The sequence below is a fragment of the Lampris incognitus genome, chromosome 9 (assembly GCF_029633865.1).
Source record: "Lampris incognitus isolate fLamInc1 chromosome 9, fLamInc1.hap2, whole genome shotgun sequence".
Classification (NCBI taxonomy): domain Eukaryota; kingdom Metazoa; phylum Chordata; class Actinopteri; order Lampriformes; family Lampridae; genus Lampris; species Lampris incognitus.
Window position 1 is genome coordinate 21,239,469 of NC_079219.1, and position 19,430 is coordinate 21,258,898.

At 43.1% G+C, this 19,430-nt stretch overlaps 1 protein-coding gene across 1 annotated transcript in view; it reads right to left on the minus strand.

Moving 5' to 3' along the window:
* Positions 1-1,037: 1,037 nt before the first annotated feature.
* LOC130117507 (DENN domain-containing protein 4B-like) overlaps positions 1,038-19,430 on the minus strand; it is a 73,634-nt gene continuing 55,241 nt past the window's right edge. The window contains exons 15-29 of the mRNA XM_056285598.1: positions 18,850-18,964; positions 17,028-17,234; positions 15,152-15,280; positions 14,162-14,306; positions 12,924-13,079; positions 12,517-12,754; positions 10,735-11,029; positions 10,060-10,164; positions 9,261-9,436; positions 7,110-7,263; positions 6,198-6,437; positions 5,683-5,779; positions 5,235-5,400; positions 4,175-4,233; positions 1,038-3,442 (exon numbers count right to left, since the gene is read on the minus strand). Of these exons, the coding sequence (XP_056141573.1) occupies positions 3,297-3,442; positions 4,175-4,233; positions 5,235-5,400; positions 5,683-5,779; positions 6,198-6,437; positions 7,110-7,263; positions 9,261-9,436; positions 10,060-10,164; positions 10,735-11,029; positions 12,517-12,754; positions 12,924-13,079; positions 14,162-14,306; positions 15,152-15,280; positions 17,028-17,234; positions 18,850-18,964 (2,428 nt within the window). The 3' untranslated portion in view covers positions 1,038-3,296. The remainder of the gene's footprint in view (positions 3,443-4,174; positions 4,234-5,234; positions 5,401-5,682; positions 5,780-6,197; positions 6,438-7,109; positions 7,264-9,260; positions 9,437-10,059; positions 10,165-10,734; positions 11,030-12,516; positions 12,755-12,923; positions 13,080-14,161; positions 14,307-15,151; positions 15,281-17,027; positions 17,235-18,849; positions 18,965-19,430) is intronic.

Here is a 19,430-nt window from a genome sequence, read left to right on the forward strand (position 1 = left end):
TGTGCAAACATGCACACGTGCACACACATGTACACACACAGACCCAAAGCTTGTTTTATGTTCAGGTTACAGGTTCCTAAGACTTTTTTTAGATGCTGGACTTTACATGACTTCGCTTCTAAATTCCATTTCAAAAATGACAAACCCTCATAAAAGAAATCAGGCATTCTCAGGATTTGAACCCACGCTCTAATACAACATATTCTACAATGAGGGATTTAATACCTTGCTCAAGGTTGAATGATGGTTACAAGATCAGACACGGGACTTTTCAGGTACACTCGTGTCTTTCTCGGGTTCTCAAATTAGCCGTCTCTCTCTAGAGCTTAGATTTGTTCTCCATAATGAGAGGTAACACATATGAAGTGTCAGTACGTTGAAAGATATGCAAGACATGAAATCACCGAGCATGGGGACTTAGTTTCTGAAGGTGTTAATTAGACAGCCATGTGTAGGAACCATGGACAGTCTATATATGTTTGATTTGTTACTGTTCAAGGGGCTGTTTCATTGACTATCATTAAGGAAATTATTGAATATGGATAGCTTTTAAACATCCATCCATCCATTATCCAAAACACTTATCCTGCTCCCTGGGTCACGGGGATGCTGGAGCCTATCCCAGCAGTCATTGGGCAGCAGGCGGGGAGACACCCTGGACAGGCCGCCAGGCCATCACAGGGCTGACACACACACACATATACATTCACACCTAGGGACAATTTGTACGGCCGATTTACCTGACCTACATGTCTTTGGACTGTGGGAGGAAACCAGAGCACCCGGAGGAAACCCACACAGACACGGGGAGAACATGCAAATGCCACACAGAGGACGACCTGGGACGACCCCCAAGGTTGGACTAGCCCGGGGCTCGAACCCAGGACCTTCTTGCTGTGAGGCGACCATGCTAACCACTGCGTTACCGTGCCAACCCTGCTTTTAAACATACATTGGATAAAAAAAATAATTAAAAAAAACGCATTTATTGGCTTCCTAGTCTTTTTTTTTTCTTTTTTTTTTTTAAAGAGGTCTAAAGATAATTTGGGCCACAAGGGAAATTGTGAGACTGGAGGCAGTTTCACATTTATATGTGGCATCATACTTGGTTTACAATAATATGTGCCTCAAGATGAACTTTTATTGAACCAAACTTTGGCTTGCAAGCACTGATTACATATTAAAAAAAAATCTTTTTTTAAAACAGCCCTAATGTTTCCAACCGGCTAGAAAAAAAATCTTTGGTTTGCTATGGCTCACTATGTAATACCCATTAAAAGGCAGGAGAAGGCCAGCAGTAGCGCTTTGCATTGTGTTGACACTGTACCATAGTCTTACTGAGTCTAGTATGAGAACAGCAAACTACCTCTACAATGAAACCACCATTCATTTTAATTTACGCTAAACCAACAGTTTTTTTTTCTTTCACCATCCCACAGGAACACTAGAGTTTTACTTGCACGTTCTGTCGAAATTTATCACGTATTGCCCTTGAGCAAGGCACAAGAACCCCGACTGCTCTAGCGAAGCTGTTCAGTAGCCGACTGGAGAAGGTCAGTTACATGGAAAGTGGATGAAAGGGACACAAGGCGGCGTTGACAAACATGCACACACTGCGAAACAAAAAACTTCCCTCAATAAATAAAAGTAAAAATAAAAACACACTGACAAGGCATGCCTAACAGATCTTAGAGAACAGACTCCTCTCGGAGACACAGACAACAGTACAAACACGAAGCTGACCAATAGGCGGCTGACATAACAGAAATAAGCATCATTGGGTAGAGAGGAGCACACGAGACGACACCGTTGACCCTAATAAAGATGTAAGGTTTGGGAGAGCGCATATCATTCTTTAAACATGACACATATCAATGACAAGTTGACAGCATGGTGTGTCAGAATGTGTACTTTGAACACAGGTGGTGGCCTGAAGAAGCCTAGCGTTGTGTCCTTCCACACTTGAAGATACGCCTGCTTTTTGAGATTGTTCTTGTGTGTGTGTGTCTCCTTTTCCTGTCGATAAATTCTTTCTACCGTCACAGGTCTGAAACTCCCTTCTTGTAGTTGAAATAAGTAAATGGCCAAACCAACCCCCTTCTTAACAGAGACAACTCAACACAGGGAGGAAAACAGGAACTAAAAAAATAAAAATCCTTCTATAAATCTCACCGGAAATCCTCCTACCAGACTGACTGTTCTGCTTGTTTACCATAGTTGTGGACCGCCTTGTTATTCTAGCAAAATAGGCCCCATTCAAATAATGACAGAAATTTCTTAAACCCCTTTTCACTGACCAGAGTCAACACCCTCTTTTTAAAAAAGGTCTACCATCTCAAAAGAATAAACTCTGATTGCAGTACCCTGGCAAAGAGGAACTCAACCTCTTTCAAAACACAGCAGTCATTATCGGTCACATGACAAAGGCAGAAAAATCTTCTACCCAAGGCCAGCGATGTCAGACTCCACACCTTTATATTACTATAAGCCCAAAAAAGAAAATTTCCAAGTGTCGGTTCCTTGGAAGGATCCAAAGGAAGTGAGGGTGAGAAGAGCAGAGGTTCAGGGAGCGCGAGGCCTCCGCTGGTTTGAGCTTGTGTTTGCAGGCTGGGAAACATTGACGGAGTCAACTGAAAGGGTTTCAGGCATGCACTGAGTGTCACTGCTTCAGCTCGAGGGACACGGAGACATCCTATCCTGGTGGTCGTGCGCTAAGATCCTAAACTGACCTTTCCTCATTATAGAAACCTTTTCTGCGTTGAGACAATTCACGAATGAATGACGAGTCCCCCTTGAATGCATAGATTACTGTACGTTACATACACCCTTTATGTTGCAAGGCATAAGCTTGAATAAACAGATACTTGGAAGTGGAGGCAGTGTTCGTAAACTCTCTCCCAAGTAAACATTTCAGTCTGTTGCTGCTGGTATGTTCATGCCTAAACAGCCACAAACTTTCAACATGTTTTACAGTGGCATCAACCCTGCATATCTTTGAAATGAGAAGTAATTGGATTGCAACAGCTGCTGTGGTGACCGCACACGAGAACTTGACACCAACAAGGCCAAAGGAAGTGGAGGAGAGCACGTACTGCCCCGGGTGCCCACTAGGTGGTGTAGTAGAGGATGTAGCCCTGGTGCCCACTTAGAGGCAGCAGAGAGGCAAAGAATGGAAGCGGTAAGGCAGCAGAAACCTGGCTCTACAGATTCTCCTCTTCTTGATGTGGACAGGTGTGGAGCCATCAAAGGAGGCGGAATCAAGGACCCCCCCCGCTTCCTAATTCCCGGATGGCCAATCAGCACTCGAGGGGTGGGTGGAAACTGCGCCTGCAGTCAATAGCCTTTGGGCTGGGAGGCTGAGCTCGCTTCTTACGCAGCTCCTCACGACCCAAGGTCCCTGTGAGCCTGGAGTATGCCGCTTTGTACTTCTTATCAAATGCAGCTGTGTGAGAGAGAGTGAGAGCGAGAGAGCGAGAAAGAGGTAAACTTCAGATACAAAAAAGCATGCGGGTAATGGTGAAATCTATTAAAGATTGGCATCATAATAACCTGTAGTGCCTCTTTTTTCGTTTAACTAGCTACTTTAATGAGGCAGAGTAGTTTGCAGATGATGCAATTTGTAACTTATTTTAGACCCTCTGAATACAGTCCCAACAGTTTAGCATCAGAAATCAGATGGCATGCTTAACATTTCTAAACCTATTTTAGAGATCTGCCATTACCTCCAAAGACATGCCTGGAGTTTGATGGCATTAACCTTTAAACTATTTAAGTCTAATTTCCAGCAAGTCTGTTTGTGAGGGTCAGAGGTAGTGGAATTGCTAAGATGGTAAATGGGGGAGAAAGGGGCCCGAACATTAAAAGACCCTTTAGACAAGCATCATGATAGTGTATTAAATTTGATACATTGTGGCCTGGGACCATGTATCACATCTTGTCACAGGGCCCAGAGTTCTTCTTGGCACCCCTGGACAGAGTTAAAAAGAAAAACAACACTTTCTGAAGCGGTCAGAGAGCTTAACCGAGTGCTTTCAAGTAGCTGGAAGACATTGCAGTTAAATAAAAGTGGGAACGCCTCTGCCTCTAAAACATGTCTCCAAGTTTATTTCCCCCCCCCCACGTCATTTGGTCCCATAGGCACTATAACCACAAGGAAACAGTGTGTCAGTCTTACCAACATGGTCTTTGCCCATAGCAGCCAGCGTGAGGAAAAGGATCTCTCTGTACAAACTCCTGTTTAAGACGAAACACCACAATAGCGTCACCATCATGCTGTGATATCACCTCACTCGAAAGGCCAGACATGAAATCAATAATACAGCTGCTAGATAGTCATTTTTATTTCTAAAATACATACTCATAAAATGGATTAGATATAATAAATATATTAGGCATTATGTATCACATGTACATAAGGGTCACCAAAAGGGACAAGAATGCAAAATACAAGTAAGGGTGAAATGTTATTTAATTTAAAAAGCAAACTCCACCCATCCAAGCCTAATCCAATTTACTTTTTTTTTTTACAATCACGTTTCCATCTTCCCACCCAATCATTTTTAACCCCCCTTTTTTTTTCTCTCCAATTGTATCCGGCCAATTACCCCACTCTTCCAAGCTATCCCGTTTGCTGCTCTACCCCCTCTGCCAATCCCAGGAGGGCTGCAGACTACCACATGCCTCCTCCAATACATGTGGAGTCGCCAGCCGCTTCTTTTCACCTGACAGTGAGGAGTTTCACCAGGGGGACATAGCGCGTGGGATGATCACGCTATTCCCCCCCAGTTCCCACTCCCCTGTGAACAGGCACCCCGACCGACCAGAGGAGGCGCTAGTGTAGCGACCAGGACACATACCCACATCCGGCTTCCAACCCGCAGACACGGCCAATTGTGTCTGTAGGGATGCCCAACCAAGCCGGAGGCAACATGGGGATTTGAACTGCCAATTCCCGTGTTGGTAGGCAACGGAACAGACAGCCATGCTACCCGGACGCCCCTCATTTTCTTTCTTAGTACAGCGCACACAAAAAATAAGCATCCGATCACAAGGTGGATATAATGCAGACAATGAGAATGCTTGTATCAGATATAAACGCAAAGGGTATGATTTGATTCTTCATTACCTCGACAACATTATCCAGATACAGATTACATGACGTATGTGTACATCAGGTATAAATAGGGTCAAGTAGACCATACAACAACATCAGGGCAAGAGTTGCTCCCACCCACCTCTGTAGCCGTGGCGAGCCCGGCTGTTTGGCTAGAGTATCCAGGAAGACGGTGACGGCTTTATGAACTTCGTTCATGCCCACCCAGCGCAGCACTTCCTCCAGGAAGGAAAGTGTGAATGGGTGGTTGTGCCTCCGCCAGCTGTAACTTCGCATAGGAACACCACCTAATGCAGAGTTGGAGCAAGAGGACAGTTCAATATTAAATTACAACCCTAACAGACACGCTATCAACCGAGGCACTGAATCTGTCCCAGCTGAAGGAAGGAAACTGATCCATCTCTAAACCATGACTTCCCAATGGAGAGGGGCAAGTGATACGAAAAAACTAACAAAAACTAAAACTAGACAAACTTAATATTTCCCTCTTGGGGATAAATGAAATGTCGTATTAAGTGAATTGACATCTGTGTGTCATGTCCAGCTGATTTGAGCACAGCGTGTCTTACTGTGGATCCTCCAGAGGATGTATAGGGGGGGCCATTGGTCCGTGTCTGGAGTGAGGGTGTCCCAGAGTAACCTGACTCTCACTGCTGAGTTCTCTGTCTAGAGGCAGGGGAGACAGCAAATGTCAAACAAAAGCCCAGATAAAGACTCTCGGTTATCAGCTCTGGGGATAGGTGGGTTACTATGAGATGTGGAAGAAACAATAATTAAAGGGATGAAAGTAGATGGTGGCAATTTGAAAGTAAGAGAGAAAATAGATGTAAAACATATCACTGAGTGATGTTGTCAAGTGATTTGATAAGTCCAAAGACAATTTGATTAAAGCTGTGATTTGATATCATAACTAGTTTTACGACTTACAATTTGAACTATTAAGTAACATTTGAATTGTTTAAAAACTGCTTGAATTATGCCTATTTATCACATTTGCTATTATATAATAATCACTACTTCTACACCGTGTAGCTAATGGCATGTTGTGTGCAGGAGATGCAGTGCATTAGATGGGTTCAGACACCTGGGTGAGCTGGCTGACCAGTGGGGAGGAGCGGACCAGTTGCAGCAGGTTGCAGGGGAGACCCAGGCGCTGGAAATACCAAACCAGGTTCCAGAAAATGATGGAGTGGCTGTCCAGGAACTGGGCTTGAGCCAGAACCGCCTCTCCCTCGTTCTCCAGTAGGCTCTCCAACTCCTTTCGCAGCACCAGGGGGCTCAAGTAGGCCACTGACACCTGGGGAGACTCACCCGCAGATGAACCCTGCATGGTGAAGGAGACAGTCATATAAAAGAGAGAAGACTTCAGGGAATCAAAAAAGACTTGTTGGAGAGTTTAACAGTGAAATTATGTACTGTGCCTTTCTTTGTCTTTTATCTGTTATGGACCCTGAGTCTGCAATAAAGTTTTGAATTGAATTGAATTTTAACAGACGTATTGTTTGATTTTTTTTGTTGTTGCATTTATTAAACAGAACAAAGGAGAGTTGCAGGAGGGTGATGGGAGGAGTGGTGGAACATGCAGTCAAAAGACAAGGGAAAGATTTGAGCCCTGATGTTGTTCATCCACCAGGATGCCCCTTGGGGCTGTGCCCTTGAGACACCTACACTTAAATTTGACAAAGATTTGCATGAGGGTCCCATGATCAATTGCCATAAAGCTTATGGCTGTATTATTTTACATTGGAATTGTTGCCCTTTAATGCTAACCCCTCCCCTAGTGACAGCCTTTGAGACTCACAACAATTCATATTCCTTGTATATAATAACTTACCCTGCCAACAATAAAACCTGTCTGGAGTTGATTATTAGGGATACACCACTAGCTATAGTTTACTGCTATGGGGTAATACTAATAGAAAGTGTGCGTGTGTATTGCATTTAAGGCTTAGATATGTGTGTGTGTGTGTGCGCGCGCGCGTGTGTGAGTTACCACTATGATGCCAATGTTCTCTGAATAACTGCTGGTTTCAGAGCTGGTGTCTTCATTCACGCCATTACAGTGGTGTTGCAGGAAGACCTCCTGGACACTAGGGGGCCTCACTGCATTCTGCACCTCATCCTCTGCATTCCAGTTACTGCGCTCTGCACTGAGGAGGGAAAATAACAAAACTGAATGGTAGGATAGATGTTTAGTGGCTACTGTTTTAATAGATTTAAAACGAGATTTAATTTATTGCCTCATTAAAGCAAATGGGTATGGTTACCAAAATTAGCGTTGCCTTTACAATGACTATTACATGAAAATGAAAAATTGAAATTAATTTGAAAAAAAGTACTCGTCTTCTGTACCAATATTTTCAACAGAAACTATTACATCGCATCACTGTGTATGTCTAACCAGGGTCAAATCATACAGCCTCCATCCTTCCCGTAATATAACTGGATCAGTATCCTGCTTCAACACACACCCAGTACTCATGCACATGAACATACAGGTAATTCTTCAACCAAGGGAGTTTTTCTGTCCCCAGGGTAGATTTTCAAGAAAAAAAACTTTTTTTTTTTGGTGAAAAAACCATTATTGTATTTGTTAGAGTTAGGTTGTGTTAGCTATGAAAAAAAGATTTGTCTTAATGATGAAATTTTAATACTTTTTCAGTATGCTGAAAATTCAAATGTGCCAGAATTTCATGGTTTTGGGCTTGTCCCCAACCCAGACTTTTTAACTTCCCCTCTATAATAAAGTAATAAAAATTGTTAAATTCATGAAGCTTTACTTTGCATTTTCTCATAATAATTTAAAAAGACATATTTCAAATTCCTATGGTTTATATATGTGCAATTTGCACATTTTTATAGTTAAATAACGTCCCTCATTCACCTGTCATTACCATCACACCGAACATTTTAGAGCAATAACGTTTCTTCAAACAACAACGTGGTTGCCATGGAAATGAGAGGCGCCAGAGGCGCATGACTTTTTCATGTCCACAAATGTAAGTAATGTGAAGATTTATATGTCCTGATCTGAGAGTATGTTTATTATGCGTCATTACCAAACAAGTTACTAATTGAGTATTTTAGTTTAGAAATAAGAAATGTCCCTTTATTCACGTATATTCACTGTACATTGTATGCTAGCTAACAAGTTAGGTTAGCAAGTCTAAGACTCAGCCAACTTTTTCTCCAAAAATGGAAAATTGTCATTACCATCACGAGTCATTACCATCACATTTTGCTGTTCCAACTTTGAAAAAAGCATCATAATATCACACTTATTTTGCAGGATGATCAACGCTATGCTAAGATATTTGTTCCAGACCACTTAATAAAGCATTTGAAAGAGAAGAAAAAAAACCCAGATTTTAAAGAAATTTATTTTTCAAAATTTCAAAAGCGTCCCAAATTGAAGAATCACCCATTGACCCTCTCTCTCTCTCTCTCTCTCTCTCTCTCTCTCTCTCTCTCTCTCTCTCTCTCTCTCTCTCTCTCTCTCTCTCTCTCTCTCTCTCTCTCTCTCTCTCTCTCTCTCTCTCTCTCTCTCTCTCTCTCTCTCTCTCTCTCTCTCTCTCTCTCTCTCTCTCACACACACACACACACACACTCTTAACCCTAACCTTAACGATCATAACTTCATGCCTAACCTTAACCCTTACCTTAACCTAATCCTTATTCTAATCCTAAACCTTAAACCCAAGTCCTCACCCTAAAATAGACCCTTTTCCTCATGGGGACCCATAAAATGTCCTCACAAGGTAGGTGGTTTCTGGTTTTGCTATCCCAATGGAGACACTTGGTCCCCACTGGGATAGAAAAACAAGCACACACACACACACACACACACACACACACACACACACACACACACACACACACACAATCTGTGCAAAAACAAAAAATGCAATGAACAGAAATAGAGTAAAAAGAGGGGAAAAATCATTATATAAGGGTATGTCCATAAAGTTGAGCTAAAAGAAGCAAAAAAGTGATACTGAATTAACTTTTTCATTTGCAAGATACCGCAACTTTTTTTTGGCACGACTCATGGACTTCTGAAATCAAAAGATGGACAAATTTGTTTACCAGCCTCAACAGTGCTCCGCAATGAGCTCGAGTCCAGAAAAAGAAGGAACCTAACGCATACCTGCTAACAGGGCCCAGGTCACAGATCTCTGCGCTGAGGAAAGGGACAAAAGAGGAGGCGCAGAAGGGACAGGAGGAGTTGAGGTTGGAGTCATCCGACGTCCAGCCGGCCATGATCTCCTCATCGTACACTAAGGAGTTGCAGCTCCGGCACAGGGAGCAGCTGGACATGAGAACCTGCGCATGGATGAAGGATGGGTCAGCGGTAACATCAAAGATCTTTTCTCTTTCGCATTTTTGCCTCAACTGGGTAAGGAGGAGAGTGACAGGAAATACAGGATAGAGACAAAAGGGGACTTGAAATCAAGGACTTTGTGCTTCAGCTTGAGCAAACGTGGCTTGAGCTTCATTGGCTGTACAACTAGACAGAAAATGGGAAGATTTAGTGGAAGTGTGAGGCATTATGGGAATGGGGAGGGGCTGGGGGTGGGGGTGTTAGTAAAAGTGAAAGGGGTTAGTAGGAAGGTAGTGGTATCCAGGTTTCAATTCTGAATTCAGAAGAAAAATCTCTTTTTCTCCCTGGGAGGAAACACCATGACAAACAAGATTAAAGCATTCATTCATATCTCACTCACTGCAGCTCTATCCCAACATTATACACGATGATAAATAATGAACAAAAGCAACATAAAAAAACTGACCACAAAATTTACTTCACCATATACCTAAAAAACTGACCATGAAATCTACTTCACCATATACCTAAATACCTAACTACCCAAATACACAACCTGCAGCAGGACTTGTGCAAATAAACAGTCTTTTCCACCTTTCTATTTTTCCCCATGTGTCAAGCTTACCTCTAGCCCCGCCCCCTCTTGATTGGCATCCCATGACCTGCGCAGGGGATAGGCCAGACTCGGCGTGTCAGCCAAATCGATGTCACTCCCAACAGACAATGAACTCTGGCAGGAGACAACATTTTACATTAGTAAGAGATATGTTTACCCACAGCGACGCTCAGTTACAGGGCAATACCAGTTAGCTTTTGGTACATGCTTTTTCTACTGCCTATAAAAGAGCTGATCAATAACTATGAAACTTTTTTTTGCCAAAACCAAAAAACCCTAGAGATTATGAGTTCATCAATGTAGACATATTTTATTGCTAATCAATTAATTACACTTTGATAAGTATAACATGTGTCGATGAGAATGATATTTTGAAAATGATATTTTCTGTTATGGACTGAGAGCAGTATAACAAAATAAAACTACAGCTAAATTGTATAGTTAATACACAGCAGATAATACATATGACAGAGTAAGCCACTCTGGCGTCCTAAATAAAGGACGTCATTTTCTTTGTCAACCAACTCAGAATGTTCCAAAAAGGCTTCCAAAATACAACAAAAATAATCTTTCCTTCCCTCCTCATCATTTCAACCGTTCATCCACCCATTTATCCATCCCTGCATTCATCCATTAATTTATCCATTGATCCACATATCTATCTATTCATCTCCTGATACTGACCTCAGAGGTAGCGTTAACCAGCCTTTCCCTGGCCTTCAGCGTTTCAGCCACCGGGGCTTTCCGGGACTGCCTCTGCTCCGACACCCTGCGGACCGTCAGCCCACCACTGCCCCCTCCTCCACCTGGGCGCCGGTCGTCCATGCTGGCAGCCCGTCGGACAGAGGAACGGTGTCGGGTGGGGGTGAGGAGCTGTTGAAGTTTTCCCGCCAGGCCTCCTCGGTTAGGGGAGGAGACGGTGTTGTAGTTCTCATCCACCTTCTTGTTTCGACTAATCGTGTCACGTGAACCCTGAGGTCTGCGGGTCAAAGTTCACAGTTAAAAAAAAGGGGACTGGGAGGCGTATGTGCGTATTTGTGTACGTTAGAAAGAAAGACGCTTTATTTGTCATTGTAAGCAAGCATACAATGAAAGTCATCCTCTGCATTTAACCCATCCTGTGGTATAGGAGAAGTGGGCAGCCACAGTGCAGCGCCCGGGACCAACTCCAGTTCTTCTTTCCAGTGCCTTGGTCAGGGGCACAGACCCCTAACATGCATGTCTTTTTGATGGCAGGAGGAAACCGGAGCACCCGGAGGAAACCCACGCAGACATGAGGAGAACATGCAAACTCCAAAAAAGAAGGATGGGATGGCCTGGGGTTCGAACCCAGGACCTTCTTGCTGTGAGGCAACAATGCTAACCACAGGGCCACCATGCTGCCCCAGTGTGTGTGTGTGTGTGTGTGTGTTTGTGGGGGGGGTCTACGACGGTAGACATGTTATATAGCACAGTAACATTGATAGTTTTAATTCTTTATATTTTGTCGCTAAAATTTACCTTTCGCCTTAAATTTCCATTTCAATTTTTCTTATTTCCTCATTGCAACGGAAGCACTGTGTAACTGCTGCAAATGACAAGCAAATTTTAAACTTGAAAAACAAAGCCAGGGTTAGGGGCTTCACCCACAGCCAATATGTGTATTCATACTGTAAGGCTACAACTATAAATGGTGGATGTTGCAACATAATCACAATGACATTAAGTCAAATATCCTAAAAATCCAAAATGAATAATTTTGGACTTCCGTTATCTGCACCGCTTATCCTGCTCTCAGGGTCGCGGGAATGCTGGAGCCTATTCCAGCAGTCATTGGGCAGCAGGTGAGAAGACACCCTGGACAGGCTGCCAGGCCATCACACACACACACACACACACACACACACACAGATACACACACACACACACACACACACACACATACACCCATTCATACCTAGGGACAATTTAGTACAGCCAATTCACCTGACTTATATGTCTTTGGACTGTTGTAGGAAACCGGAGCCCCGGAGGAAACCCACGCAGACACAAGGAGAACATGCAAACTCCACACAGAGGATGACCCGGGATGACCCACCAAGGTTGGACTACCCCAGGGATCGAACCCAGGACCTTCTTGCTGTGAGGCGACCGTGCTAACCACTGTGCCACCATGCCGCCCGACTTCTAAGTATATTTCCCGGCATATATCCATGCAATGAAAACCATATCACAACATAAAATGAAATACAGTTAGCAATCCTGTTGAGCACAGACACATCTGAACATGAATTATTTTACAAATTAAAATCATACTTTAACATGGCGCTAAATCAATTTTCTTGCTATGTTCACAATTTCTCAATATTTTTTTTCAGTTCAAAATTTTTTTTTTTGTTATGTGTGACCTTAATGAAATTTACTGTCTATTTCAAGTTCATGAATCCTTCACTATAAATTTCTAATAAGTCCCCCTCCCCTTCTCACCTCCCATCTCTGTCCCCAGGTTGGCAGCTACAGTCAAGTTCTGAGTCACCCATCTCTGCACATTCCTTATAGAAGGTGGACAGGCAGACCTCGCTGCGTCGCACGAGGCCGCGACCAGGAGTCACAGGAGGCGGGGTGGAAGTGTCCCGCGGGCCAACGGGGGGCTTCCGGGAAGCAGCATCACCACAGCTGTTTGTCACTGCACTATGGAGGACGGTCTTCCTGGAGGGCTTTATTTCTTTGGGAGGAAGAGGGCGAGGATGTTTGGCGATAAAGAGGTCAAATCCCTTTAGTCAGCTGAACTCACATTCTGTATTTTAACTTTTTGACAGAAAGGAAAGGTAGGAGAGAGGACAGGGGAGGAGATAAGGGAGAGAAGTAAAGAGGGGAGTTGGTCTGTGACTTACTCTCAGCAGAGGCCTTCATACTGTTCAGGCTGCTGCTCTTGACCAGAGCACTGGTCAGTGATTCATGGCTGTAGCTCTCGCTCAACCCACTCCAACTGGACTGGCGTATCAAACTCGAGTGGGGGCTTGGCCTTTGGTGTGAGTCCATCATGACATCTTTGACAAGGAAAAAAAAAAAGGTAAAGATGTCTCTTCAAACACATGCCTTTTATTTGATAGGTTAGTCAAAATATAAAATTACACAGGGTAGTACACCATTTTTTGAGACAGTTCACTGAAGGTCTTTGGACTTCCAAAATAACTAAATGAGACAGTCCTGCCAAAAGAAAAAAGAAAGAGCAGTGATCACCTAAAGATTAAAAATGCTCTCCTGGGATCATAACATTGGCCTTGCAAGTCCCAGAATTTTCTCAGAAATTCCTGGAATAACAGTAATACTTTCACTCCCTCCACCCCCAACAAGTAATGTTGAGATGCCTTAGCGCCAGACAGTCAACCCCTACTGTGCAAACAGTCACGCAGTGAATGTCTGGCAGTGTATGAATGTTAAGGAAATGAAATAATTTTTTAAAAAAAAAAAGCACATCCCTAAAGCCAAGAAAACACAACAAGGCTGATTATAACCCAGATTTGGCCAGGATGACTGAGTTTCAATATCATGGAGAGTCTGCAGTGGTCTGTGCCAAATAGGGCAGGTCACCTTGGACAGTTGACACATGCCGTCTTGTAGTGAGCAGGGGTTTAAGGTTCAAATCACTCACCACCCAATTGAGCCTGTGACCAGTTGGAGCCATTAGGACAATATCAAACACGTTTGAGTTTTATGACTGGAATCTGGACCAATCTGATCTTGTGCCGGGGTATGACTTAGTTCTAACCAGTTTATGACCGGAATCGGCAAAAGTCGGCTCTTAAATATGTGACGCAGAGTCATTTCCCAATCAATGAGGACTTTAAAGAGTAACTAAACCCCCGACAATTTCAGTGAGTTTACTGACATCTACAGGTTAAAAACCATGTAAAGGTTAAAAACATGCCAAGCTGGTCTTCATATTCAGTGATGTGTACATATCAGAATGTAAAAAGTTTGAGAACCACTGATCTAGGGTTTAGCCACTCTTAAAAAGTCTTCTAGTGTGTTCCGGGCGCAACGCTGATAAATTACAATTACACACAAACACGGCATCGCATCATGAGACACTTCTGTCGCCGACATTCTGTGATGACATCATCCTCACCTGTCCGCGAGCCCACTGAGTTGCTCTTCTGTCGCTGTTTGATTGGCTGTCTGAACTGGGCTACAGCCAATAGGACGTTCCGTAGCTTGGCCCAGCGCAGGCGCCCTCCCTGATTGGTGGAGGGCCACTTGCTCTCCAGCACTGCCTGAAGATGGATAAGATCTGGTTATGTCAGAGTGCACGCACGCACACACACACACACACACAAGCACACACACACGCCTACAGTCATTCACGTCACAATTTATTCTGCTGAGGCAGTATCAGTAAATTCACCATTGTCCATTTAATTGATCTACTTACTCAGATTTTTCTCTTTCTAATGTACATGTGCAGTATATATTCACTTACTTTTTTACTTGTCCCTCTCCATCTGCTTACATTTCTATGTACATAGATTACCTATCCATCTACCCATTTCTCCTTCCTTCCTTTTCCATTATCCACTTATTTTTCTCGTAACTTTCCGCACAAAATAGAAAAAAAAAAGACAGAGAGGAGGGTATATATGGCTGAGCTGTGCAGCAGTGGCTGGCATACTCCAAAAACCACCAGCGGCGTTCACCATTTCACAGCCAAGCTTTATATGGGGAGGAAAAAGCAGCCTCCAAATGATGTCTGGTTACCTGCCAAACTGTCTGCTCGGGAAGACAAATTTACCAGCTACTGCCAATATTGAGCTGCAGGTGGAAATTTTCCATTCAGTTCTACATATGTTCAAATTTAACCTCATACGTTCGATGCCAAGGATAAAATCAGGTATCTACTGACTGTTAAAAAGGATAAGATACAAACATAGAATCAAAATAAACCCTTTCCTGGGAACCTTGAGGGGCTCTGAAATCGGTCCCCAGCAGATTTACTAAAAAATATTGAATATTAGTAAGTGCGGGCATATATATATATATATATATATATATATATATGTGTGTGTGTGTGTGTGTGTGTGTGTGTATGTGTGTGTGTGTGTGGTCTTCTGTGTCTTTTGACCTTGTTATAGTATCCGTAGGTGATGGTGTTGGGGGTGATTCCAGCCTTCTTCATCTCCAGCAGAACCCGAACCGCCAAAACTGGCTGGCCATATTGACCACACAGCTGCATGAGGATCCGATAACAGACCTGGACACAAGGCCAGGAATGGACTGATTATAACACCACTATATACAGGTACTGGCTTATTTTTTAATCACAAAATAAAGGGTCTTATTTCAGTATTAAAACTTTGTACATTTTGCATATACACACACACACACACACACACACACACACACACACATGAGTGATATCTTATTGTGCTATTTGTACTCCCGATGGGATGTTTTGCCTGACTGATGTTTCAAGATTCAAGAAGATGATTCAAGAAGAACTTTATTGTCATTGTGCCAAGCACAATGAAATTGCAGGTGTGTCAACCTCAAAATGATGCATACATAAAAGAGACAAGAAATATAAAATATCAGCAATAAGAAGTACAGTCTAAACAGTAGAAATACAAAATATAAGCAGTATAAGGTATAAACTACATTACAGTTAACAATATAAAAAACAACTTACGAGGTGCAGAAACATCATCGGTAAAAATGCAGTAAAGGTGCGGTGGACAGCTATGAAGTGGCTTAATATTATATTGCAGTGATATGACATGAGATTTACCATTTCTTGGACAGAACGTTATGCTCCTGGGCTGACCTGAATTCATTCCTTATTAAACTGATTCATGAGTCACTGATGATAACTGAGCGGACCACCTCCTAATGCTGAATGTTTTGCCATGTTTCATTTTGTGTATTCATTTTTAATGTGCAATGCAATATTTTAATATTGTTTGTTTTTGAAATTTTGTTTGTTTGTTATGGAAACTCATTCTTTGGCCTGGTCTGCCTTGAAAGGGAGATTTTTACCACGCCACAGTGGGGCGCAGCAGACCAGTTATCCAGATCAGCTAGTCAGCCAGTCACTAGTTCCTAGTATCTTTTCAGTTGCAGTCCTAGCTTCACCAATAGGCCCATACCAGCCGTACGCACTGCGTGGGCAACTGGCAAAACCTCATCAGCTCTCCTGCTACAGGGTGAACTGGCAAATGCCAAATGATGTGCTCATCCTGCCTACATAACAGTCATGTTTAACAAGAACTACTGTTTTTTTCTATTACTTATTTATTTCACCACATCTCTGTGTAGAGATTCTTTTATATTTGTGGAACCTTTCTCCCCTTTTCTCCCCAATTGTATCCAGCAAATTACCCCACTCTTCCGAGCCATCCCGGTTGCTGCTCCACCCCCTCTGCCGATCCAGGGAGGGCTGCAGACTACCACATGCCTCCTCCGATACATGTAGAGTCGCCAGCCACTTCTTTTCACCTGACAGTGAGGAGTTTCACCAGGGGGACGTAGCACGTGGGAGGATCATGCTATTCCCCCGCCCCCCTGAACAGTTACCCCGACTGACCAGAGGAGACGCTAGGGCAGCAACCAGGACACATAGAGTTTCCCACCCGCAGACACGGCCAATTGTGTCTGTAGGGACACCCGACCAAGCCAGAGGTAACACGGGGATTCGAACTGACGATCTCTGTGTTGGTAGGCAACGGAACAGACTGCTACGCTACCCGAATGCTCAGCCTGTAGAGATTCTAAGCCTGATTTCTTGATCAAACAAAGTTGAACTACAACTAATAAAACAAATATTCATTGTCAACTATATTGTGTTACACAGACACATTTAAATAATTCTACTTTTTCTTTTACTTATTGATGATAAAATTTCAGCTCAGTAGCCAAAAGGACCACACAGTGGCGTAGGACGGCCCATGCACCAGCCCACACCTTCGATTCTCCAGAAAGCTGAATATGCGGCGTTGCCTTACCTCATCTGGCAGCACCACCTTGCGGTTCTCCATGTGTTTGAGAACGTCATAGGCGGTGTGCAGGGCGCGAACCTTGGCGCTCTCGGCCCGGACAAAGGTGGGCAGGTAGATGAACCAGAGGCCATAGCAATGCCCCAGGAGGCACTTGGACCACATGTCTGCTACCGCCGAGTACTTCTGGGCTCGCTTCTGGGCCAACTTGATCTCCTAGACACAGTTTGTACACACAGACAAGACATACAGTAGACAGATAGACAGACAGACATACACATGTGCGCACAAACAGGGAGGCACATGAATAGACAGATAGAACAGGAAGGGGAATCAGAAGTTCAAACTTGTTTAACAGATTATCTCTTTTTTTTTTGGGAGAAATAACCTTAGATAAGATGATTAGAGGGTCATGTCTGGTAGAGTATTCTCATCTCAACCAGAAATTGAAGTTACGTAACATCATTTAAAACTACAACCAGCTGGGGATCGTACTATTTTCTGTTAGTGAGCTGAAAAAAAGCTGTGTCTGGGGCTTCTGAATATTAGATAAACATTAAAATATTAATAATCATTCAATTAAAATGGTACAGTACTACGGGCGCCAGCCTTCAACTTGCTTTTTTTTCCTGCTGAGGGAAACTGGGTCAGAATGTACAGTCGGCGGCTCAGAGAGAAGTCCCGCCAGTCTCTCATTAGAATACTTTGTGCTGTGATATTTTGGTATCTGGTTTTATTTGTGCATTAAGTACAATGGAGAAATGTGTAGAATTTTTGGTTGAGTAGCTCTCTTTCTCTCCATTTTGCTTGCGTTTTTATTTATGTAATATAGTCTTAAAAGTGAATAGACTTTAACTGTGGGGCTGCATTTACAAACGATTCTTCGTCACAAATCCTGTGCCTGCAAATAATTCAGAGGCAAAACTAAGCTCTAACCCTGAGTAACAGGGTTGGAATAGCTTAATTTCCAATTTCTATAATTTATCATGATGATGATGATTCTAATCCATGATCAAATCTTGGAGCATTTTTTCTAAATCAGGTGTTCCCAATGTTATTTTTAGTTCCCCCTTTTTTTCCCTTATTGTATCCGGCCAATTACCCAACTCTTCAGAGCCGTCCCGGTCACTGCTCCACCCCCTCTGCCGATCTGGGGAGGGCTGCAGACTACCACCAACCAGAGGAGGTGCTAGTGCAGTGACCAGGACACATACCCACATCCAGCTAGCAACCTGCAGACACGGCCAATAGTGTCTGTAGGGACGCCTGAACAAGTCGGCGGTAACACGGGGATTCGAACTGGCGAGCCCCGTGTTGGTAGGGGCAGAATAGACCGCTACGCTACCCAGACACCCCCCAATCTTTTTAATGCTGTGACCCAGCTGATTAATTTTGGCCCAGGACCCAGCAAATATTTTTTTACAGTAAAATAAGCAATGAATCCTCATTTCCCATCAGAAGGCAAGATAAATTAACAATCATCTCCATATTGCTCATTAATGCAGTATTCCCCTTTATAGTTTGCGATCATCGCCAACTACTGATCAAATAAAACAGAGGCATGTCAACATTAAATATCATCTCAGTGCTGCTTTGGAACACACTCAAATCATTGCATTGTTTGTATTGATTCAAACAGTATGAAAGTAGAGTGTTTTATTTCATTTCATCTGAATAAAAAGCAGATATCTGATCACAAAAACAAAATGCCACGACCCGTCTGGTCCTCCACTACGACCCGCCTTTTGAACACCACTGTTCTAACTGAATAAGTATTGCCTCCATTTCTGCTCTGGAGTCTGACCCAGGAGCAGCGGGTGTTATGCGGTACCTGTTTGGTGCGACGGGGTGCAGGGCTACTGGGGGCACTTCCCTTGGCTGGGACGCGGAGCTGATCCTGGGGCCGGTCGAAGAGCTCCGTCCTCAAAATAGGGAAGGTCTCATAACTGTGCGGAAAACAGTACAACAGTAATGCGAGTCATGAGACTGAAAGACAGTCAAATAATCTCAAAATAATAATCTAAAACATAATTTAAAAGATATCTCAAGTTAAAACGCTCACTATATCTTAAGGGAAATGATGACATTTCTGACTTTCATCTTGTTTTTCAGTGAAGCAAAAAGTTCATAATTTTATAGAAAAAAAATATGATCAAATTCTCTAAAATTGTAGTTTTTCAAAAAGCAAATTCCTCCAGTGACCAATATAGAAAACAGTAATAATATGAATAACACTGATGCTAGCGTTGAGGGATTAGAATATTACTAAATAACAAGTAGAGATACTGAGTGATTTAAAAGACATTCCTGATTTATTCAATGTTTATGTCAGCCAGTATCTTGTGAAGACAGGAGTCACTTCTTTTGTGACTACCCATTTCAGAGTCAAGTCAAGTCAAGTCAAGTCAAGTC